This window comes from Rhincodon typus, chromosome 15 (genome assembly GCF_021869965.1).
Source record: "Rhincodon typus isolate 14 chromosome 15, sRhiTyp1.1, whole genome shotgun sequence".
Taxonomy (NCBI): domain Eukaryota; kingdom Metazoa; phylum Chordata; class Chondrichthyes; order Orectolobiformes; family Rhincodontidae; genus Rhincodon; species Rhincodon typus.
This window is the reverse complement of record NC_063346.1, coordinates 17,808,439-17,834,311: the sequence shown is the minus strand read 5'-3', so window position 1 is coordinate 17,834,311 and position 25,873 is coordinate 17,808,439. Positions and strand designations below refer to the sequence as shown.

The 25,873-nt window shown below is 40.4% G+C and overlaps 1 protein-coding gene across 2 annotated transcripts in view; it reads left to right on the top strand.

Moving 5' to 3' along the window:
• The window catches only part of wfdc1 (WAP four-disulfide core domain 1), a 52,417-nt gene that overhangs the window by 19,809 nt on the left and 6,735 nt on the right, over window positions 1-25,873 (top strand). Inside the window, exons 2-6 of one of the 2 annotated variants that reach the window (XM_048605770.1) lie at window positions 7,342-7,537; window positions 8,685-8,768; window positions 14,375-14,515; window positions 19,154-19,204; window positions 21,240-21,314. In XM_048605770.1, coding sequence (XP_048461727.1) covers window positions 7,342-7,537; window positions 8,685-8,768; window positions 14,375-14,515; window positions 19,154-19,204; window positions 21,240-21,298 — 531 coding nt within the window. In that variant the 3' untranslated portion in view covers window positions 21,299-21,314. Of the gene's footprint in view, window positions 1-7,341; window positions 7,538-8,684; window positions 8,769-14,374; window positions 14,516-19,153; window positions 19,205-21,239; window positions 24,486-25,873 lie in introns of those variants that run through there. The other variant, XM_020526869.2, reaches the window with a different exon arrangement.

Below are 25,873 nucleotides of genomic sequence, written 5' to 3'. Positions count from 1 at the left end.
AAAGCTAAATTCTGTGGATGCTAATAGTTGTAAATAGCTGCATACCACACAGCCAGGTACGCAGCACTGCTGGGGGGTAAAAAACAGAAGGATTGAGCTGAATATTTCTGACAGGTTCGGAGGTAAAAATGGAGGGTAGCTGCATCACAGTGGTTTCTTAATGTATTCCTGCCTCTAGAGGCATTTTCCATGGACGTGGCAATTCGCTTGCATAAGGCCTTATTTCGGGGGTATTTCTTCTCTTTGCTGCAGCCCACCCAGCATTTTGCCATCTACCAACTCTGTGGAAAGAATTCACCAACTTTTTCATAGAATCCATACAGCGCAGTTAGAGGCTGTTTGGCCCATCAAGTCTGCACTGACCGTCCAAAGAGCATCTCATCTAGACCCAGTCCCTCTATCCTATCCCCATAACACCGCATTTAGCATGGTTAATCCACCTATGGACACTATGGCCAATTTAGCATGGCCAATCCATCTAACCTGCACATCTTTGGACTGTGGAAGGAAACCAGAGTACCTGGTGGAAATCTACATAGACATGGGGAGAATATGCAAACTCCACCAATATACTACATGAAATGGGCTTTTAACCAGCGTGACCCTGCAGCTGGCTGCAGAGTCAGCAGACCTAGAGGGGGCTGTAGGCTGTAAGCATTGTATATGGGGAATGCACCAACCACATGAAAATGGTATATGGATTTGTGGGCACATCAGCTTAAGATCTCGAAGGAGTAAGACCCAACTAACTGCTAACAGGCAATAAATAGCAACTTATTAATTCCAAGATACTCTTCTAGTTAGACAAGGAATTAGTTTTCCTCTACTATGCTAGACCCAATGTGGTCCTTCATTGCTTGCACTTAGAGGACTTTGACAGCTACTTTCATCATGTGCATAGTGTGCTGATATAACCATGCAAAAATGAATGCTGCTCAGCCTTATTCTATTCAAAATACTATTACAAAGTTTTCTAACTTTATTTATGAAAATTAAATGTGTCCATTTGGGCTGTTTTGACTGCATACTGGTTAAAAGCCCATTTCACGTAATATATTGGTGGAGGTTGCATATTCTCCCCATGTCTATGTGACTTTTCTCTGGGTGCCCTAGTTTCCTTCACAGCCCAAAGCTGTGCAGGTTAGATCAATTAGCCATGCTAAATTGTCTGTGTTGTCCATTGGTAGATTAACCATGATAAATACAGTGTTGTGGGGATAGGGTCGAGGGACTGGGTCTGGGTGAGATGCTCTTTGGAGGGTCAGTGCAGACTTGATGGGCCAAACAGCCTCTTTCTGCGCTGTAGGGATTCTACGAAAAAGTTGGTGAATTCTTTCCACAGATGCTGCCGAGCCTGCTGAACATCTCCAAAATTTTCTGTTTGAGTTTTAAAATTGCATCTGCGGTATTTTTTTTAGAGAATCCCTACAGTGTGGAAACAGGCCCTTCGGCCCAACAAGTCCACATCGAACCTCAGAGCATCCCACCCAGACCCATCCCCCAATAACCCACCTAATCTACACATCCCTGAACACTACAGGCAATTTAGCATGGCCAATCCACCTAGCCTGCACACCTTTGGACTGTGGGAGGAAACCGGAGCACCCAGAGGAAACCCACACAGACACTGGGAGAATGTGCAAACTCCTCACAGACAGTTGCCCAAGGCTGGAATCAAACCGGGGTCCCTGGTGCTGTGAGGTAGCAGTGCTAATCACTGTGCTGCCCATTTTTGCTCTGGCCTGTTTTTATATGGCTGTAGAATGATAGAATGTTCCAGTGAAGAAACAGGCCATTTGTCCCATCAAGTCTCTGCCTTTGTGTAAGACACTTAATCTAACGGAAGTCTCCTGGGCTGACCCATCCATTTAACATTCCTCCTTATTGAACAGATGTCTTTGGTCCTTTTAAAAAGAATGTGTGGTTGCATGTTCAATGATTTTAGTGCAAAAAATTTGATAAGGTTGCACATTTAGCTCAGATGTTTTGGCCAGATAGACATGCTGTCTTGGCCCTCTGAAGACTTCATTTTGATTTAGGTCTCCAAGGATACCTCAATGATGAAGGCCCCCCCTGTGCCTGTCTCAGAGGATCCAGCTGCCATGCTGGGGTTGGTGAGCCCAGGGAGCTTCCATCACTCTGCTGTCAGAGGAATTGGGAATCCACCTTTCATTCTCAAGATGATATTGAGAGCGGAGGAGGCAAATTCAGAACCTCCATCCGTAAGATTTCCCCTCAGCTCTCTTTCCTGGCAATTGTGCGTTCAAAGCCCAACTTGGTCTGACGTCAAGGGTCCTGAAGATTGTGGGAGAATCCAAACTAATACTTTGGGTCGATGAGCCTTAGTCAGAATCAGGAAATGTTGAAGGTGAACAACTTTGAAACAAATGTAATTACAGAACCAGAGAAGAAATTTCTGATGCCAGTGTTATGCCCGAAAGATAAATGTTTAGAAACAATATTATCCAAACGTTGTTATAAACATTGTTAGTAGTTTGATTCTTTGTCCAAAGGAAGCTGTCAAAAGCTATGGTTGGCATCAAGTTCAGTGAAAATTGTGCTTTTAGCTAGCTCCACCAGACTCTCAATCACAGGCCCCGTAGGACGGGCTTGTCTCTGTACCGTCGTCTTTAATTTTGTCAGATCAACACACATTCTTTCTCAACCAGTTAGTTTTGGCATCTCCCCATGTTAGAGCCAATTTGTTAGCCTTGTCTCTAATGCAATCACTCCCTGTTTCAGCATTTCTTCAATTTCTGCTTCACTTTCTTCAAAAGTGGACATGAACCCTTCTTGGACGATATAACCAGAGGTTAGCTTTTTACTCTCAATGTTATATTGTACGCTGTTTTTAGCTTTCATAAACCACTGAACAATTGCGGGAATTCTTTCATCTGAATTCCTTTTGTTCCCTGGCTGTCTAGCTTATCAATCTTGTAAGAAGTCTCAAACATGCATACTTTCCTGCTTAGTAACAAATTCTTTTGACTTTCAATCACATATAGGGTCTCTGTGATTGTTTCTCTTTTAAACTGCAGTGTTGCAGTTAACTAACCTTTTCGGTATTTTTAGTTCATACATCGTGGTCCCTGTACTGATGGGTAGGACTGATATGACTGCCCTAGCGACCAGCTCAAATTTTGTTGTTTTTTGCCTGTTTAATTTCACAGTTCATTAAATTCTTTCCGATTCTGTTACTTCTCTCAAACATTATTTGTGAATTCTTCAGTCTCTTGGCTGTAACATGTTTGGGTGAGATTTTAATTTTGATTTCAAGCTTGACCGTTCTCGCTGTGGTACAAATTTGAATATGTCACGGTTTTATGCAGGAATTTTTTTACTTTATTCATTCACAGGATGGGCGGCATTGCTAGCTAGACAGCATTTATTGTCCATCCTTAATTGCCCAGAGGGCAGTTAAGACCTGGGTTTGAATCCCGCCATGGCAATGGTGGAATTTGAATTCAATAAATATCTGGAATTAAGAGTCCAATGATGACCGTGAATCTATTGCCAATTGTTGGAAGAACTCATCAGGTTTGCTAATGTCCTTTAGGGAAGAAAGTTTCCATCCTTACCTGGTCTGACCTACATGTGACTCCAGACCCACAGCAATGTGGTTGACTCTTAACTGGCCCCTGGGCAATTAGGGATGGGCAATAAATACTGGCCTCATCAGCAATGCCCTCATCCTGTGAGTGAATTTTAAAAAATATGCATCGAATAAGCTATTGTTAACCTGATTTCCTGAGTCCTGTTATATAATTCTTAATTTGTCCAAAAACAACAGTAATAATTATTTATTATAATACAACTACATAATGGGAACTGACTGCATAATTATGGCTGGTGACTCACCTTTTCTTCATGCTTTCCCTGCCTCAGCTTAGGTGCGTTTTCGTCTCCTGTGCTCTACAAATAGCTCTTCCTCCATTGCTTTCCCTTCTTGAACATGCGAATAAAAACTTTAGTCTTTCCTCATGTCTAGCTACCTTGCCAATTGTAACACTCTCTCTCTTGCTTTTGTCAAGTCTCCTTCTAACTGTGAAAAACTAATAAGCTTCCTTTCAAAACTCCAACCACAATGCAATCCCTTATCAGGTCTTCTCCACAAATTCCATACTCATTATTCTCTGCTAATTGATAGAGGTCATTAATTCATGTCTCACAGTTCTTTTTTAGCATTGTTTCTTAAACTTCTTCTCTGTTTATAATATTTTATTGTTGGCTGAAGTAAGTATCAAAAACGCCAAAGATATAAACCAGAGGTAGCAGTTTCTTCTTGTATATCGTTCATCACTAAAACATCATCTACATTGCTGCAAAATGCATAAAAAAGGCACTGATCTTGTTCTTGTTGTGAGGCTGGAAAAGCACAGCAGGTCAGACAGCATCAGAGGAACAGGAATATCAATGTTTTGGGCTGAAATCCTTCATCAGGACCAAGGAGAGGGAGGGAAGCCCAGACACACACACAGGGAGGGGGTGAGGCTTGGAGATGGGCAGGAGAGATGGTGATGGGTAGATGCAGGGAGGGGGTTATTGTGATTGGTCCATGGGAAAGGTGGCGAGGATAGGTGAGTGGGAAGATGGACGGATCAGGTCAGGGAGGTGAGGAGGAGGGGAATGGTTGGACATGGGATAAGGGAGGGGATTTGGTGAAGTCAATGTTGAGTCCATTAGGCTGTAAACTCCCAAGGCGAAATATCAGGTGTTGTTCCTCCAGTTTACGTTTGGCCTCACTCTGACAATGGAGGTGGCCAAGGATGGACATATCATCAGGGGAGTTGGTGATGAGTTGGTTTGCGGAGGTGAAGAAGGAGAGGTCCAGGAAAAGGGAGGGAGGTGTCAGAAATAGTCTAGAATTTGAGGGCGGGGTAGAAGGTTTTGGTGAAGTTGATGAACCGCTTGAACTCCTCACTGACATCGATTTCAAACCCACTGATTCCCACGATTACCTCGACTACACCTCCTCTCACCCACACTCCTGCAAAAATGCTGTCCCATAGCATCTTCTCCCAGAATGAGGCGTTCTACTCCAGGACATCCTAGATATCCTCCTACTTTAGGGACTGTAATTTCCCCTCTTCTATAATGAAGGATGCCCTCAACCACATCCCCTCCATTTCCCACACTTCTGCCCTCAAACCTCCTCCACCCAATAGCAACAAGGATAGAATCCCCTTAGTCCTCATGTACCATCCCACCAACATCCAAATACAATGCATCATCCTCGGACATTTCCATCACTACAATCAGACTCCACCACTAAAACGATAGTTCCCTCCTCACCCTGTTTGCTTTCTGCACGGACCGTTCATTCCGTGACTTCCTTGTCAGCTCCACACTCCCCATCAATTTCTCCACCACAGCCGGTACCTTTCCCTGCAACCACAAAAGGTCCAACACCTGCCCCTTCACCTCCATCTAAGGCCCCAAACAATCCTTCCAGATCTGTCAGAGATTCACCTGCACTTCATCAAACCTGATCTATTGCCTCCGTTGCTCTCGATGTGGTCCCCTTTATACTGGGGAGACCAAATGCAGACTCGGGGACCGGTTCACAGAGCATCTGCGCTCTGCATGCATCAACCAACCTGACCTTCCAGTTACCATCCATTTTAAGTTCCCCTCCCACTTCCTTGATGACATGTCCATCCTTGGTCCCCTCCACTGTCAGACCGAGGCCAAGCATAAACTGGAGGAACAACACCCAATATTTCACCTTGGGACCTTACAGCCCAGTGGCCTCCATATTGACTTCACCAGCTTTAAAATCCCTCCACCCCCACTCTTATCCCATGTCCAACCCTCTCCCTCTTCCTCACCTCCCTGACCTGACCTGTCCATCTTCCCACTCACCTATCCTCTCCACCCTTCCCACAGACCAATTACAATAACCCCCGTTACCTGCATCCACCTACCACCATCTCTCCTACCCATCCCCAAGCCCCACTCCCTCCCTCTATATGTGCCTGGGCTCCCCTCCCCCTCCCTCTCCCCAGTCCTGACAAAGGGTTTCAGCCTGAAGCATTGACTTTCCTGCTCCCCTGATGCTGTCTGACCTGCTGTGCTTTTCCAGCCTCACACCTATAGACTCAGACTTCCAGCATCTACAGTCCTTACAGTCTGTAGATCTTGTTCATGATTGGTTAAGCCATTAACCCCAAAGTGTTCCTGTCGTGATTGAAACCAGGTCTAGGTAGATCTCATTGACTGAGATCCTTGATTGGGGTTGTTAACCTGGGCCAATCGGGAAGCCCTTGCTAACAGATATAAACAGGAGATTCTGAGGATTCATTCGGTCTACGGACTGGCTCTGAAAAACCAAAAAAAAAACAAAATAAATATGCAGGAAACAAAATAAACAGTTAAAGAAACAGGAGATTCAGAAAGTCTCCTCGCTTGAAAGACTGGCTTTGAGCTGGCTGGGCTCTGACTGTGCACATGTAAATAAAGGGTGACTTGGTAATGTGATACCAAGCCTCTGTGCAATTATTTCAGTTCCAATGTCTAGCGAAATGTCTGCGCCAGTGTTTGCCATTTTTTTTGGGCTTCTTCTGGGCCTTCCACATGTTCAGAAGATTTTTGTACTGATAGAGTTTGTTCCATGGCTTGTCTTTGTTGTATTCTGTTTTCTAATTTCTCACTTTACTTACAGCTGCTTGGCAGTTGTTGGGCTTTTTCTTAATCCTACTACTATGCCCAATTGCTGAGTTTTGCCCTTGGTACTTGCCCTGCTGCTGGATTGGCTACTCACTGTCACTTCCTGCTATCATGATGACAATAACTGGAGGAAGCTAGGTTTTTGGCGAGGTCTAGAGAATACAGAGTTGAGGGTGTTAGTAATATTACCTTTTTATTGAACATGCTGCTAACTGTCCGTCTCAAATGTCAAACCTTAGCACAAGGTTGTACAAATAATCTGTTTTTCTCGAGAGTCTACCCCTGCGATCTCTTATAATACTACTGATATAGATTAACTACTTACATATGAATATTAACCTTTTACTCTATATCTGGTGGTAAAATTTCTGTCAAGAAAGAAAGTATTTTGCAAATGGGGGACAGCAGAAAACTATGTAGATGATTTTAACCCACTGATAATGTATCAGATTTTCTGTATGGCAGGAGAATCCACATTGAGTAGAAACAAAAGGATACTTGCTACCAGCAAATTTGCAATGCTGTTGTAAAAAGAGGCAACTTTGTCATTTAACAATTCTAGCTGTAAGCAAAGTAGCAGCAAAAGTGAAAAATTAATTCGCCACAAGTACGTTTGAATTGGTTCGTGGTTGCTACATGAGCTAAAGTTTTCTGTTTCTTTTTATTCTTACACAGGACTATGAGTATCAGCTGGTTTCATATTCATCACCGTACCAGAAGAATGATCGATGCCCTCCTCCTCCGCAGGCTTTGCCAGACAGAGCCTGTGATGTTCCCAGCTGCAGGTCGGACTCTGAATGTGAAAGGCACAAACGCTGCTGTTATAATGGGTGTATTTATGCTTGTTTGGAATCTGTAAAGCCACCACCAGGTATAGTTAATCTCTGCAAGATTCTGTGAACATTCTTTGGTATATTCATAATGGCAGCATAGTCTTTAGTTACGCAGAAAGCACAATGGACTTCAAAACCTCTTAATTCCATTTGCTACTGGCTGACAAGAACATAGTTTTCATTACTCCATCTTGTCTGGCTGAAAGGCTAATAAAGCAACGTGCTCCCAACCTTCTGCCTCAATCAATCTGTAGCAATATGTTGCTAGGTCTATCAACATTGTGTAAGGCTCATTTGCCTGCTCAGTTTTCCCTCTTTCTGAGAGGGATGGTTTTGCTTGCCTCCTTCTCCCTTTTGCCAAGGCTTGCAACTCAACATTTGGAATTATTATTTATTTAATGAATGCAAATCAAAAACTTGCACATTTTTAATCAAAATAATAATACAACATCCAACCCCTCAGTTTAGCAAACTAAAGAGTTTTGCTTCCAGATATTGAACAAGTAGAATGCAGCAACTATAAATAATTGTCCTGGAGTATATCATCTGGGATTTCTTCAGGTTTGTTAGAGTTCTGGGTATGTAAAGATGAGGAAAATAACATGAGACTAAAGATAACAATGTATTTTGCAGCCATTCTTTGAAGGACATTTGCTTTAACGAATAGACACAACTTCCACTTAGCCTCTTAAATATTTTCTATCTTGGAAGCTTGAGTAGATCTTTCACAGGAAGTGAATTTGTCACTGATGCAGATCATAATGACCATTCTTAGCTTCTGAAGTGGAGAAAAACAATATAATGTTGACAAGAGAATATCTTCACCAGAAAGGCAAACAATTATAATAATTTGCTGAAATTTGCTCCCACAAACTGAAAATAAATCTGGTGATTACATTGGATAAATCTTATTTCCTTGCCTCTCTTCAATGCCCAGTAAAACTATGGGTTTCAATAACAAGTAGAAATAATGTGAATACCCAGGCTCCAAATAAGTTATGTGAAAAATATATTATCCCATGGAATTTGCATAATTGTTCCACTACTGTTGGAAGAATATTTTGTGGCATGGATTGCATTTCAAATTACTAATAATCATTGATTTATCCTTCATTTCACACCCAAAGGCTGTGCAAAGTTGATTCTTTGTTTTTGCTGGCTTGTTTAACTCATGTTAATTTTTAGTCCTAGATTGGTTGGTACAACCAAAGCCCAGATGGCTCGGAGGTAATGGATGGCTACTTGATGGACCAGAAGAAGTACTTCAAGGTGTTGTTTCTTCCGTATGATTAGTGATTTCACTATACATGAGTAGACTGAGCACCCTAATATGTTGTATGTGCACTAATTATTTTATATGACCATTTAGCCCCTTAAGCCTGAAATGCCATTCATTGAAATCATGTCTGATCCGGATTTCTCTTACATTTTTTTCTTCAAGTTACTGAGTATTTCAATCTTAGATACGTTAAAGACTGGCCTGATTGCTGCATTTTCAGGGTTTTCATCATTCTAATATTAATAATGAAAAGTGGAAAAAAGTAAGGAAGCAAATTGAACATCAGACAACTTGGGATAAATAGTAAATGAGATAATTAGCATTGGTAAACATGCAAAAACACAACCAAGAAAAAACATTCAATTAAACTACATGATGTGTTGTGTATTTTTGCACAGTACAGAAAAAGTTTTTAATGTAAATCTAATAGTCCCCTCAACTTTTAATTAACCATGATTGATTTTTGGTTTTTTTTTTGGTTACCTCTCTGCCTCAATTAATTGGTTCATAGGTCATCCCTTCACTTGTTAGTCAGGTGTTGACACTTTACTCACACCGGTTGACACTTGCAAAGACTTGTAATTCAGCCTGTCAACACTCCACTTACACTTTTACTTATCTATTGAGGCTTTTAATTACATGCCATTATCTCTCCACCTATTTTTTTCTATGCATGTGCACTTCCCTTCACTTCACCTGTTGAAGGAGCGGGACTCCAAAAGCCTGTGATATCAGATAAACCTGTTGGACTATAACTTGGTGTTGTGTGACTGCCAAAGCAAAATTAGTTCTGTGCATAAACAAAATTGTTTTTGCCCCGTTACCAATCTCCACAATATCGTTGGACAAAGAAAATCTGGGTCCTTCTTCCTCTCTACTGAAAAGGAGGCCTTTATTTCTTTTAGCAGGTCATAAGGCACATGATCATAGAATCTCTGCAGTGTGGAAACAGGCCATTCGGCCCAATACGTCCACACTGCCCCTCTGAAGTGCATTTCACCAAGATCCATTCCCCTACATTTTCCCCATGTCTAACCCCACCCAACCTAAACATCCCTGGGAACTACGGGCAATTTAGTATGGCCAATCCACCTACCCTGCACATCTTTGGACTGTGGGAGGAAACCAGAGCACCCGGAGGAAACCCCACACAGACATGGGGAGAACGTGCAAACTCCACACGGACAGTCTCCCGAGGGTGGAATTGAGCCCGGGTCCCTGGCAATGTGACGCAGCAGTGCTAACCACTGAGCCACCGTGCCGCCTGATATGTACATGTTGTGCGAATATGTCAGTATGGCACATCCCCATACATAATAACATGCACGCCTGAATGAACATGACTGGGAGTCAAAAAAAATTGGTAAATTTATTTTATGATCCTTGCAAGTCCTATTATTATCAAAGGGAATAAAACCATTTCCTTGAGGGAAGAAACCCAGCAAACCTAAACATATTGAACTGATATGTGACTCAAGTCCTAAATAAACATGATTGACACTTGCCTGCCCCTGAAATGGCCTAGCAAACTACTCAATTGTACCTAGGAATGGGCAACATTTGCCAATGACCTTCAAATCCCAACAATGAATGGAAAAGATGACCTGTTTTGATTTTGTTTTGATTTTTATTCCCCCATCAATTATTTTTCCAGATTTCCTTTTGTGACCATGAATGACATAAAATTGTCTGGAAAAGTGCATAGGTGTGATAAAATCGCATGTCTTTTCCAATTTTGTAAAAGAATTCACAGCATTTACCAGATGTGGGCACCATTGCCAAGACCAACATTTATTTGTCCCTCCTATACAATTATGAGACTAATATTGCCATTTCAGAGGGGAATTTTGTAATCTAAAAGGAAGTCAGACAAAGTACAGAGCAGAAACAAAAACAGAAATCACTTGAAAAGCTCAGCGGGTCTGGCAGCATCTGTGAAGAGAAATCAATTATCGTTTCGGATCCAGTGACCCATCCTCAGAACCGGATCCAAAACGTTAACTTGGATTTCTCCTCACAGATGCTGCCAGACACTTCTGTTTTTGGTTCTGATTTACAGCATCACAGTTCTTTTTGGTTTTTAATTAAAGGACAGACTATGTAAGGATGATATGTTTTCTTCCCAAAAGGAAATTTTGGTATGGTCATCATTACCGGTGTCAGATTTTTATTCCAGGTTAATTCTTGTAAGAATTTCAATTCTCCAGTTGCCATGGTGGGGTTTCAATGCGTGTTGAGGCAGTTCTGAGGAAGGGTCACCGGACCTGTAACGTTAACTCTGATTTTTTTTTCTTCACAGATGCTGCCAGACCTGCTGAGCTTCCAGCAGCTTCTGATGTTGTTCCTGATTTACAACATCCGCAATTCCTTCGGGTTTTATTTTCCAATGCGTGTTTCTGAATATATCAGTCCAGCAACACACAACACAGCCTTCATGCTACCGTACCCCCTGTTAAAATGTATGTGTGTTGCCTGGGCAGTCACTTGAGCCATTATTTACCTGCTGGTTGACTTTACCTGAATCACCTACCGGAGCTCAACATTTAGTGACTAATTGAAATAGACACACAAATACAAATCCATTTATTCTATGATTCAATTAATTAATATATAACTCATTCACTGAAGCAACAGTTGCTTCTTTAGAGTTACATTTTCGAACACGCGAATCACTTCTTGTGTAGGGGAGGATTTTTTCTTCTTTGCCTCTTAAATTCAGGCATCTTTCCAATAAATTGTAAAACTAGCAAATGTCGCTGGACAAAAGCATGCTGTTTGATTTTGACTGGAATGATAACACTACTTTTAGCTAATTTAATGTCAGCCAGCACTGATTATTCCAAAACTTAAATAAAGACCCTTAATGTAGAAGACCTAGGGTAAAACGATGAAAAGCTTAGAGTGGTTAAAGTGTAGAAAGATACAGCCCATGCTGTCAGTGCTGCCTCTCTGCAAGAGCAGCTCAGTTTGTCCCACTCCACATATCTTTTCCCTGTAGCCCAACGCATCTATTTTCAGATAATTGTCCAATACCTTTTTAAAAGGCCTGGTTGAATCTATCTGCCCCATACTCTCATGCAGTGAATTTCATACATATATGTTATGTCTCCTTTGGCAAAAAACCCAAACACATTTAAATTGATCTGTGGTTCTCAACCTGTCAGCTAATGGAAGGAGTTCCTTATCTTTTCTGTTTGAATGAATGTTGAAGGTGATGGATGTGGTGCCAATCAAGTGGGCTTGTCCTACATGGTGTCAAGCTTCCTGAGTGTTATTGAGCTGCACTCACCCAGGCACGTTTGTGTCTTGCAGATGAATGGGAGGTGAGTTACTCACCACAGAGCTCCGTACCTCTGACTTTGTGTGTGTGTGTGTGTGTTTGCATGGGAAGGGAGGTATGAGAAATCTGTGCTCGTGAGTAATGGTGTCAGGGAGATGAGATTTAAACATCTGTGAGAGCAGGGATGGAGAGCTGTTTTATCCACAGTGTTTGTAAATATAAAGCACTTATTTTCTACTGGGTTTTGCAAAATAGCATTCAGGTCTTAAAGATCAGCCACACCTATTATTTAGAGAGCTGTGAGAATTTAAAGGAGCCACACAGCCATTAGCACTCAGTGAGAGTTCTACGATAGCTTTTGGTGCCTCTGAGCTCACAACTCTAAATTTCCGCTGGTGACATGCTCAGGACATAACCCACAGTTTGGAAAGCCTGATATCAAGTTAACTTGGGAATATTAGTGCAGTTGAACTGAAAATTATGATCCATTTTAAAAGGCTTACTGAGTTATTTATAGCTTCCCATTGTTTATGTAATGTTAGTAGCAGGAAGAAAATACAGAAGTCAAAACTAGAAAAAGGTACATAACCTAAACTGCTTTATTATTAATAGTAGGTACTTACATTTAAAATGTTCTAATTCTCAGCATGACAAATGTGAGTAGTAAACATGATTCATTGCGAGAGGTTTTGAGTACAGCGGCAGGAATGTGTTGTTGCAGTTATACACTGCCTTAGTGAGGCCACCCCTAGAATATTATGTGCAGTTTTAGTCACCTTTTCTAAGGAAGGATGCTCTTGCTCTCAAGGGAGTGCAGCGAAGGTTTCCCAGGCTGATTCCAGGGATGACGGGACTGATGTATGAGGACAGACTGACTAGGTTAGGTCAGACAGCATCCCAGGGGCAGGAAAGTAAACATCTGATCCGGAACATTGACTTTTTTGCTCCTCAGATGCTATCTGACTTGCTGTGCTTTTCCAGCTCCGCATTTTTTTGACTAGAGCTTCCAGCATCTGCAGTCCTTTCTGTCTCCTTGACTGGGTTAGGATTGTTTTTGCTGGAGTGCAGACGAATGAGGGGGTGGGATCTCATAGAGACTTATAAAATTCTGACAGGACTAGACGGGTTAGATGCAGGGAGGATGCTCCCAAAGGTGGATGTGCCCAGAACCAGGAATCGCAGTCTGAGGATTCAGGGTAGCCCATTTAGGACAAATGAGGAGACATTTCTTCACCCAAAGAGTGGTGAGCCTGTGGAATTCAGTACCACAGGTATTAGTTGATGCCAAAACATTGAATGTATTCAAGAGGCGATTAGATATAGCACTTGGGGTGAATGGGATTAAAGGTTATGGGGATAAAGCAGGATTAGGCTATTGAGTTGGACGATCAGCCATGATCATGATGAATGGCAGAGCAGGCTCGAAGGGCTGAATGGCCTCCTCCTGTTCCTATCTTCTAGGTTTCTATGTTAAGTAATTCATTTTAATAGGCATCAAGAACAGCCAACACTTTAAAAATTACATACATCTAGTTTGGCCAAACATTTTTATTTAGTAATGAGAGTTGAAGGTTATTTGTTTGACTAATTTATACTTTCAAATGTTAATATCTATTAGAGCCCATATATGCTCATTTTATTCTCTCACTCTTTCCCTCTCTTTCCCTCATGATTTCTCTCTCAGACACCTGGATTACACAGAGGGTGGTGGAGACAGTTTCAGTTAAGGTTTTCAAGTGGGAGTTGGAATAAACACTTGAAGCTAAAAGATTTGCTGTGTCATGGGGAGAAGATGAAAGGATGGGACTATATGAACTACCCTTGCAGAAAGCTAATGTAAACTTAATGGTCAAAAGGTCTCTCTCTTTTGTAAACAGCCACAATTCAAAGGATTTAGGGACATTGGTGAGACAACTCCTACAATATTGTGTATAATGTTCATCATCTTACTTAAAAGGAGGGCATATACTTATTTTGGAAGCTGTTCAGAGGAACTTTTACCGTGATGATTCCTGGAATGAGAAAGTTCTCATGAGGAAGATTGACCAGGCTGGGCCTATACTCACTTGGAAATTTAGAAAAATGAGAGGTGAACTTATTAAAACACTCAGGATTCTGAGGGGGCTCAACAGCACAAATGCTGAAAGGATGTTTCCCCTTTGGGGAATCTAGAACTGAGATCTCACCAATGACATAATGTATTGAAAGTGTTTGTGTTCAAGTTACACGAACATTTGTTCTTTTAATCACAGATACTGCAATATAATTACAAGATTGGATCATGGCAGTTTGTTTAGCCATTTGTCTTTTCTGCAGCTGAAGCCTGTAGTACCACAGAGGATGGAGATGAACCCCTGCATTGTCCCACTGGCTATGATTGTCACATCATAAATCCCGGGAATCCAGCAGAAGGAATTCCGAACAGAGGACAGTGCATAAAGCAACGAGGAAATAGTGGTCAGTTATTTTTTACATATTCTACTATTAATACTGTGGTGATGAAACAAATTGGGGAGCAAGTGCAGCATTGATAATTGAATCATACAGATGACCTCAAACCTAGGTCTGAGATGATTGAAGTTTATTTAACAGGAATGACTCCGAATAATGTAAGAAATGAGCATTGATCCTTTATATGGATCTATATAAAATTTGTTTGAACTTGAAGTTTGCTGAAAAATCATGCTGTTGAAGCTATTTGACTTGCACTCATGAGGACAGATGCAAGATGCCATGGGAACAACAACAGACACTGCATGAAAAAAGTGTGCTCATTGGTTGGAAAATTAATTCTGGTGCATTCTCTATGGCAGAGGTTCAACTGAGGAACTATTGCCCCCACGCTTTTGTTTAATTAAAAAAAGTGAATGCCTGGCCCTGTTTCTTTTCTTCTGCGCAGGACAGTTCCTTGTGCATCAATGGCTTCCTAGAAGTTATGTACAATGTGAGCCTGACTGATAGTCTAAAATTGCTTCTTAGTGTAATTCTTAGTACCCTCAGGATTGTTCAGCAAATGCTGTCCAATGGCAGGATCACATCTAGTATTCAAGATCTGAACTCAACTGCATTAGTTGCTAAGTTCATATGTTCAATGAATACATATTCAGAAAATGGTAGCACATCTAGAATGTGATGGTATTGTGAAGCAGCACAAATTCTCATTGCTTCCTTGAACAACCCCTTTGCAATTAGGCTTGCAATGTTGAATGAGCCGGTGGATAATGTATTGCAGTTGACGTGCAGGTCACATACAGGCTTGCTAAAATGAAGGCATTCTTTATTCACTTTATTATCCTGGAAGAGTAAGGTATAAAAGACAATGAGCAAACTACTTTACGTAGCTATTGTGCAGTAGCAACACAGTTGATGTTTTCTACTAACAGGATGCAGTAACCAAACCAAAATAAAACTTGCCGCCTACTCCACAAATGAATAATGCTGAGCAAGAATAGAAGTGCTGGTGTGATGCTGGGTACATCCCATAGACTTTCAGCATATCCCTCTAGCTAGTCACAATAGACTGCGTACTGGCCAGATTCAGCCAGGCTTTGCTTGCCCAACTAAAAAGATGACACCTAACATTAAATATTATTCTGAAATTATACAACATTTGCTGGACAATCCCAAATGTGCTAAGAATCACAGAAGCTTATACTTCCTAGAAGCCACATAAATTCATATGCAGGGACTGGCCCTCTGCCAGTTAAAAAGAACATGTTGCTTTGTTTGAATTAAACAAAGGTGTGGTGGACCTGCTGTATGCTCCATGGCAATCAACCAAAGTTCACTCGCCGTGCAAACAGCATCCTTTTCTCATGAAATCTAAATTGTTGCTCGCCTTGAAGTTTGACAATTTTGCATCTGTCCTAATGAGTGCATGAGAAAAAGTTTAACAACAAATTTTGTTTTACTTTCGACAATGTTTTGTTTGAACAGTTAAAATGGATGTACCTCTAATAATGGACCAATTTGCCATGCAGGGAGGAATGGGAAGAGAAGGGTGAGGCCACTACAAGGGAGAGTGACAGTTTTGTCACATAGGCTGGCTGCGAGGTGCTTCTAAACCTGCCTCAATTGGTTCTTATTAGGCCTTAACAGTTACTCATTATGTGTGGATAGGTAACCTTGTCATCCCCCAATCCCATCTCTGTGAAAATACTTTGCGGGATAGAACATAGAACATTACAGTGCATTACAGGCCCTTCAGCCCTCGATGTTGCGCCGACCTGTGAAACTGAAGCAGAAAAATCAGCATGCTAGTTGAGAGGGCTATTTTAGCTCCCTCCCATCTTTGATTCTGTCTCATTGGGATCCAGAGGTCCAGCCCAGAGAGTGTCTGAACATTTGGCATCTCGTTATATTACTTTTACCATCTTATCTGCCTCTTGGAGAAAGTTCCAGTCAAAGTTCTCAATGTCACGATTTGCAAATAAGTAAACACTCACTTGGGCTTAGTTTCAACATTTTAAATATAAGTTAGAGGGAGTAGAGCAGTGCACAGAGATGTTCTCTTGTGTCTGGATGTAATTCAGCAGTCATAGAGTCATACAGCACGGAAACAGACCCTTCAGTCCAATTAGTCTATGCCGAACATAATCCCAAGCTGTCCCCACCTGCCTGCTCCTGGACCATATCCCTCTAAACCTTTCCTATTCATGTATCCATCCAAAGGTCTTTTAAACATTGTAATTGTACCCGCATTCACCACTTCATCAGGAAGTTCATTCCACACGCGAACCACGCTCTGTCTAAAAAATTTGTCTCAAGTCTTTTTTTTTTAAATTTCTGTCCTCTCACCTTAAAAATGTGCCCCCTAGACTTGAAATTTCCCATCTTAGGGAAAAGACCGCTACCATTAACTCTATCTATAACTCTCATTATTTTATAAACTTCCATCAGGTCTCCTCTGAACCTCCTACACTCCAGTGAAAAAAGTCCCAGCCTATCCAGCCTTTCCTTTATAATTCAAACCTTCCATACCTGGCAACATCCTGGCAAATCTCTTCTGAACCCTCTCCAGCTTGATAATATCCTTCCTATAATTGGGCAACCAGAACTGGTCATAATATTCCAGAAGGGGCCTCATCAATGTCCTGTACAACCTCAACATAATATCCCAACTCCTATACTCAGAGGACTGAGCAATGAAGGCAAGCATGCCAAATGCCTTTTTAATCATCCTGTCTATGTGTGACACAAACTTCAAAGAATTATGTACCTGCACCCCTAGATCCCTCTGTTCTACAACACTACCCAAGGCCCTACCATTAAGAGTATAAGCCCTACATTGTTTGTTGTACCAAAATGCAATACCTCTCATTTATCCAGATTGAACTCCATCTGCTATTTTTCAGCTCCTTGACCCATTTGATCAAGATCCCTTTGTAATCTTAGAAAATCTTCACTGTCTATTCATCCACAAACTCACTAACCATGCCTTCTGTATACTCATCCAAATCATTTATATAAATGATAAACAACAGAGGACCCAGAACTGATCCCTGTGGAACACTGCTGGTCACAGACCTTCAGTCCAAAAAGCAACTCTCCACCATTAATGTTCTGAGGAAGGGTCACTGGACCTGAAACGTTAACTCTGATTTTTTTTTCTTCACAGATGCTGCCAGACCTGCTGAGCTTTTCCAGCAACTTCTGTTTTTGTTCCTCCACCATTACTGTCTGTCTCTTATTGTTAAGCCAATCATGTATCCAATTGGCAAACTCACCCTGAATCCCAAGTGACCTAACTTTTACTAATTAGTCTACCATGCGGAACCTTGTCAAAGGCTTTCCTAAAATCCAAATAAGCAACGTCTACTGCTCTGCCATCATCAACCTTTTTGGTAACTTCCTTAAAAAAACTCAATCAAGTTTGTGAGACACGATTTTCCGTGCACAAAACTATGCTGACTATCTCTAATCAATTTTTGCCTCTAAATGTCCATAAATCCTATTATTTATAATCATCTCCAACAATTTACTCAGAACCAAAGTCGGAATCACAGGTCTATAGTTTCCCGGTTTCTCCTTACACCCTTTGTTAAACAAAGGTACAACATTAGCCACCCTGCAATCAAGCACCTCTTCTGTAGTTATAAATGACATAAATATTTCTGCAAGAGGTCTCGTAATTTCCTCTCTTATTTCCCACAACGTTCTGGGATACGTTAGAATAATCCAGTTAGATTAATTGGAGTTGGCTTTGCATCCTTGCGTGTATTCACTGCACTGTAATGCAAACCTTTGGGACATCATGAAATCATGAAGGTTAATCCATATATCTAAGTTTGTGTTTCCTTATTTTAAGGACTAAATCTTCATTATTAAATGTGGGAAATTCACTTTCATCTTTACCCCCAAATCATTACGTTTATATCCCATTTTCACTGCCAAGTGGTCCTTGTATAAATGAAATGTTTGACACATTTTTCATTGTGAAAAATACCTTTTGGTTTGCCCTAATCAATCCAGAAATTCAGAAATGGTATTCAATGCAATCAAGGGTCTAGCTATGAGGTTTTTGGACAACCAATGAACAATACTGACATACAGGAAAATACAACTCCGTTCTATTAATTGTGTGGATTAGCAAAGAAAAATAGAGATTAACTGAGCCATGAATTCTACAACATTTTCATCTTTTGAAGCAAAAATGAATTGACAGACTTGAGCTATTTTGAATCAAAATATTTCAATTAATCAATCCTACAATATGGAAACAGGCCCTTCGGCCCAACAAGTCCACACTGACCCTCTGACATCCCACCCAGACCCATTCCTCCTTTAACCCACCCAATCTACACATCCCTGGACACTATGGGCAACTTAGCATGGCCAATCCACCTAGCCTGCATATCTTTGGACTGTGGGAGGAAACCAGAGCACCTGGAGGAAACCCATGCAGACACAGGGAGAATGTGCAAACTCCACACAGACGGTCACCTGAGGGTGGAATTGAACCTGGGTCCTTGGTGCTGTGAGGTAGCAGTGCTAACCACTGAGCCACCATTCCGCCCTAAAGAGATATTTCTTATCCAGGCTATTTCAATAATGCCTCTAAAGTTATATTGAATTAATCACAATGTCTGTTCACAGATGGGCGCAATTTAAGACCGAAAATGTACAAGGACTATAAAGATTATTTTGGTAAGAATTTCAAGTAGTAAATTGAATAGTATGGTCATTGACTGCAGGTTATGTGTTACAATGTATACAGAGACTGATGGAATCATATAACAAGGTTTAGTCATATAAAGATATCTACTGTAACAAACTCAAAGTAAACAAAATGCTATATAACAGACAACTAATATACCAATATAATATAGTACTATTCAATTAAATAATTAACACACAGAAAAATATCTTGCGGTCTGGATGTTCATTATTCCCTACCCCCAGCCAATGTTTTCTAAGCCATGGCTGCTGGGAAGCTATACGCCTCTCAATTTAGAGTCATAGAATCCGTGGGAGGAAACCAGAGCATCTGGAGGAAACCCACACAGACATGGGGAGAATGTGCCAACTCCACACAGATAGTCACCTGAGGGTGGAATCAAACCCAGGTCCCTGGCACTGTGAGGCAATAGTGCTAACCACTGAACCACCGTGCCGCCCCAAGTCAATTTACTGTAGACAAATCTACTGTAAAGTAGATTTAGTGGATCGCTGAATGGCTTCTGCTTCTGGAAGCTGTTACCACACACAGACCTTGATGGCCTGCTCAGCAGCAAAAACAATTACTAATAATGTACAATATACTTATGAAAGCTAAATCACATTGGCTATTTGTTCATCCAATGCTTCTGCAAACCTTTCATGAGAAGAAAGTTTCTCAATTATGAGTCTTTGGAACTTTCTTCCTCAAAAAACAGTGGAAGCATAGCCTTTATATTTTTTTTAAGGCAGTAATAGATAAATGCTTGCTAAGCATTGAGGATTGGTAGGAATGTGGATTAATCAGATTATCCATGTTCTTATTGAATACTGGAGAAGGCTCAAGAAGCTGTGTGTAAACCATAATTTGTCTGTTTGTACACTGGAGGTTAGAATTGGATATAGCAATTACCAAGGGCGCATTAAATGTAACACCTTGTATCACTCTTTGGTATCCATAGCAATTTAGCCAAGCTTTTAAGGGCTGAAAGTTTGGATAACTTCAAATAATAGGAGAAAATGAAATGAATGGGTGAATCCTGAGCCACACTTGCAAAAGTACAGTTGATAAAAGTTAATACATGGCATAGGAGAGAGAGAGAGAAACTAAATGTCTCCTATTCAAATGCTTGCTTAGATCAAGCAGAGAGCGCCATTACATGATTTTAAAAGGAGAATTTGCTGAATCTAGCAATATGAGATATTACATTTATATTAATCAGTATAATCAAATCGCACGTCAGTCATAATTTCAACTGCCTATTTTAATTCTCCACCCTCACACTGCCGAAATGTGACATTCTGTCAGGCTAGTTTGCTAATAGGTTGGGATCTTTTTTCTAAAAAAAATTGAAAAGCCATAGAACATTTTTCAAGTCAAACATAATTGCCATTTACAACAATGGAGCATTAAGTTATCATTAACTTTCTTAGTATAAATGACGAGTTTGCAAGATTTTGTCTTATCTAAGGGCTATAACAATATAGAATACATTACCAGAAGTGATGATTAAAATGAAATGAGTCATGGAATTTAAAACTAATTTAGCACAAAAGAAAAATGTAAAGGGAATAGGAAAAGAAAACAGCAAAATGGAATTAAATTGTTCAGTTCTGGAGCTGGCACTGATTAGGCAAAATGGATCAAATGTCCACATCTCTGCACTCAAATTTAGTCACTCTAATTATTTGTACTTATCATGTTTTAAAGTACAGATAAGATTCTGTTAAATGAACTATATATCCTTTACACTAAATTGTTATTGTAAGAAATGTTCAAGTCTCCTTACTAAAGATCTTTTTCTCCCAAAGGAACCATTTCATTCTCTTTCCAAATATTTTGACCTAATATCCATGAATCTTCTACATAACTAACTACACCCTGAAATTAGCAGTATTATTATTCATGTTCTCCACCTTCAGGCCTCAAAAGAAAATCAATTTCATGCAATGAATAAAATAATTTAAACAAATCCTATGCTTGTAAAATCAGTAAATTTGTAACAAGTATATTTTCATTTTGCAGGAACTAGTTCTAATAATGCTGTTGGCTACAAAAAGCACCACTATAAACATCTGGGCTAAAGTTGCCAATGTGAAGGTACAGCAAGATCTGTTTAAGAACACAATGTGATTAAGAGCACACTACTTGTAATTCTGCGACACGATCAATTGTTGTAAAAATACCAGTAACCTGGATCATTACTCACAATGAGTCACATAGGCCTCATTGTTAATTGTTTATCAAATAAAAGCCCAGAATTTTGCTGGCAAAATATTTGTGAGCGACATTCACATAATGTCATTAGTGTATAAAATCTCCATCAATTTACGGCAAGTAAGAGATGCCCCATGAGCTGTGAATTGCTGCAAATTGCTGGATGGTTAGCTATACATCTCCCTATAATTTTGTGCTTCAAAAATGAATTAAACCAATGGCAGAAAGTTGCAGCCACTATGTAACATTATGAGCGTCCCTTGAAATGGAATAATTTATTTATCCAGTGGTCTTCCAGCTTATAACCAGTTAGCAATTACAGGTTCTGTACATGCTACAGAAAACACCCAACCAGAACGCAAGTTGAGCTGCTCTGTTTCACTGATTAAAATGAGTGTTTGTGGACTCTTGCTGGGAACAAAGTAAATGTTAAATTCAATTCAGCCTGCCATGGTTTAGAGTTAGCACTGACCTAGCCACTCCACCAACCATTTCAAAGTATCTGGGGTTCTTGTTGTGCAGTGGTGGGTTCCCTGAACCAAGAGACCCAGGTTCAAATCTCACCTGTGCCAGAGATGTGCATAATAATGTCTGAGCAAGTTGAGTAAAAAAGAAATGTGGGCCTACTATTTTTCCAAGAAAGCGACATTAACCATGCAAGTTCCAAAAGTAACAATAAAATATAATGCTTTCATTGGCAGCAACAGCTGCTTTCAATTAATTCCACTCCTAAATTTTAAAATACCAAACAATCTGAACCATGTGCGAAAGGCTGTCTTTTTCATCTCGCACGGTCCATAGACAAAATAAAACTTGGCACTTGTACATGTATTCTTTGCTGTAATTCAGCAATCGACTTTATTTTCATAAGCAGATGGTCAAACTGTCACTTCACAGCTTTGACAGCCATTTAAATTTCATGGTTGGGGACATAGAAATTGGTTTCATTACTCATCAAGGTCTCGACTGCACCACAATCCTGTTTGAGTTTGTTCAACTTGTGCCTCCAATAATTTGCAACAGAAAAACAATTGGAGCTGAAGGAGGTCATAAATGATCCAAATCTCGGCATTCACCAAACTTTCTACGCCAGCAAATTCTGGGCCAAAGAATTTAACCACATTGAAAACAATCATTTGCGTCACAAGTTGTTAAGATAACGGCCCAGATTTTGCAATGTTAATGATGGCAAAACTGCCAATTTTTGTGCTCAACATTCTAACAAACTGGCAACAACTTCTGCATGTGTAATTAAACCCAGTTATCTGGAAGTTTCTGTCAGTGGTTCTTCTTTACTTCTCGTTGTTGAAGTCATTGCAGAAGTGAATCTAACTAAAAGTTACTGATATGATTGATATGATGCAAAATTCCCCTTTTCACCTGAATAGTTTCATTGTAAAAAGCTTGGAAAATGTTGCATTTTGTTGAATGAGGTGTAGCTGGATTTTTAACAGACCTAGTCAGCGTTACTGCCCAACAACTTCCCTGTCCCTGGAAAACTAATTGTATATTTGTGGATTACAAAGTATTATTATGATAAAAGTCACTTGTAAAAAAAAAAATCAGGTACACTACACACATTTTTGAATGAAGGCCTGTGATTTGCAAATGTTCTTGAAAAAGGGAAACTTTGTAAATTGTGATTTTTGCAAACAGCAAAAATGTGCAGTGCACACCTTCTGCTTCAGGAAGTAAGTTTTTTAATTTATTTCTTCAACACCATAGCTAAGATTACACTCTCAGTGGGCGAAAGGTGCACAATAAGTTTTGCATGGATAAGTGAACTTGTGAAGGTTGAATGTGCGAAAAACAAGATTTGACTGTAATAATTCAGTTTAAACATAATCCCATACGTATATCACAATCTTTCTTTCATGGCCTATAAAATGATTTATTAAGTTAAGGATAAACTTTTTCTTGGTTTGCTATCTGAGTATGCTTCGATATGGTTGACTTTTTAGCTTGTTTAACGATATTATTGATCTTGGAGACGAGATCTCCTTATAATTAGTGTCAGAATTTAATCAATGTTGGGAAGAGAAAATCGATGCCCAGATATTTGTGGGCAGTTTAAGGTCAGCAGCAAGTTCTGTCATTTTATCCATTGACTCTGATTTTGTGGTCAATGAAATTTAAAGCTGACAATTCATAAGCTAATAAAATGTTTGGTGCTGTAGACGTCAAATTATAATCAGCACTGCTATATATAATGCAAATCAAGTGAACCAATATGTGTGGACAGTAATTATGATGTAGTTAGAAGATATTGGCAATGTAATATTCTTATTGTCTTTGTGAAATATATAATGGAGCACATTTCATAAAGAAACTACTTTTGCTGCAAAATTCGGATGGATAAAGTCCGCCTAATCTGATATTCAGCAGCATGAAGGACGCACTAGTTCTGATTAAAGAGATATATACCACCTTCAGGTTAAGTGCTGACTGATTTCTACTCACTGTTGCTCTGATTGTTCAATTGTTTGGTGCTTTTGAAAGTTATTTAAAGTTGCTAATGTCTACCAGGAGTGGTGTAATGCATGATGTAAGATTTTTTCCTGACATCTGCAAAATTAATTATTCTTAGGCATTAGTGCAATAATAGGCATTATCCTTGGCATCCAACATGATCTTGAAATTGAGTAGGGAAGGCTGCCAGAAGAGGGGAGGGAGTCTTCTCAGCTTGGGCCTGGGATATTGAGGAAGTAATCCTTTCACCAGAACTTCAGTGGAATGTGCATCTGAATCAGGCTATCTTCACTAAAAACAGCTACCTGTTGCCGTCAGAGCAGGACAAGGGCTGCACTGGCAGAAGGTGAACATGATTGTTTACAGACTGACTGACTATTTACAAGCCGAGCAGAGGATATTTTCAACATCTCACGATAGTTCATCTGCCTTTGCTTAAAGGAGATCACTGATTATTGTTTTCTATTCATTGATGGGATGTGGGCATTCAGAGCCTAGTCCAACCTATTCTTATCCATCCCTAATTTCCCAGGAATTGAGTGGCTTGCCTGACTATTTCAGAGGGCAGTTAAGAGTCAACCACATTCTGTTGGTCTGGAGTCACATGTAAATGCACAAGGATGTCTTGCTGCAGTTATACAGGTCATTGGTGAGGCCACACCTGGAATATTGTGTGCAGTTTTAGTCTCCTTATTTGAGGAGGGATGTTCTTGTTGTAGACGGAGTGCAGTGAAGGTTTACTGAATTGATTCCTGGAATGGCAGCTCTGACATGAGGAGAGATTAAGTTGGTTAAGATTGTATTCACTGGAGTTGAGAAGAATGATGGGGTGCTCTCATAGAAACCTATAATATCCTACCAGGGTTGTTCCTGATGGTGCGAGGAGGTCCAAGCTGGGGGTCATAGTTTAAGATAAGGTGAAAACTGTTTAGGGTATGAGATGAGGAAAAACTTCTTCACCCAGAGAGTGGTGAGCCTGTGGAATTCAGTATCGCAAAGTGGTTAAGGCCAAAACAGTCTTTCCAAGAAGGCAATAGATATAGATCTTTTGGCTAAAGGATTCAAGGGATATTGGGGGGAAGAGTGGATTAGGGTACTGAGTTCAATAGTCAGCCATGATCATAATGAATGGTGGAGCAGGCTCAAGGGGTTGAATGGCCTACTCCTGCTCCTATCTTTCAAATTTCTATTTTTAAGCCAGACCAGGTAATCATGGCAGATATCCTTCCCTAAAAGGTATGAGAGAGCCAGATGGGTGTTTACAACAATTAGAGATTAGGCTAGATTTGAATTCCAACTTGTTATTGAATTCAAATTTCACCATCAGCCGCAGTGGTTCAAATGCGAATCCCTAGAACATTAGCCTTGGTTTCCAGGCTCAGGCAGAAATTATATTACTGTTGCCAGAACCACTGTAAAGGAGCTTTGCAGTCCTTGCCATCAACTGGACGACCATCAGCAATATCTGTTCCACTGTCACTGATCATCGCAGCTTCTACTTAAAATTAAATGCAAAAATGAAACGCGAGCAAAGACACACATTCTGAACAAAATTTAGAAATAAAGTTGTGCCAGATGCTATTCAATATTCAAATGTCAAGTAATCCCATGTTTCTATGCCCTTGATATCTCTGTGCGCCTTCGCTTTGTTACACAATGCTATCCCTTTAATTGCAATATGGCTGTGGTGGAAGGCTGCTGACTTTCAATGGTGTGAGCTCACAAATCGCAGGATGACTGAGTATTTTGGCGTTAAAAGGCCTGGACTACACCATGTTGAGATAGGCTGCAGCAGTCTGGGCTGGCGATGGTGAGGTGACAGGGTGGGAGCACAACATGACATTAGCCTGAGAAAGAACAATAGGAGGTCAGCAGGTTTATGGCCCCATGGAGCAACTCCCACTCCTCTGGGCTGGTTCTTATTTGAGAATTGATGGCTGGACTGCTGCAAAACTCTTTAACACTGGCCATGA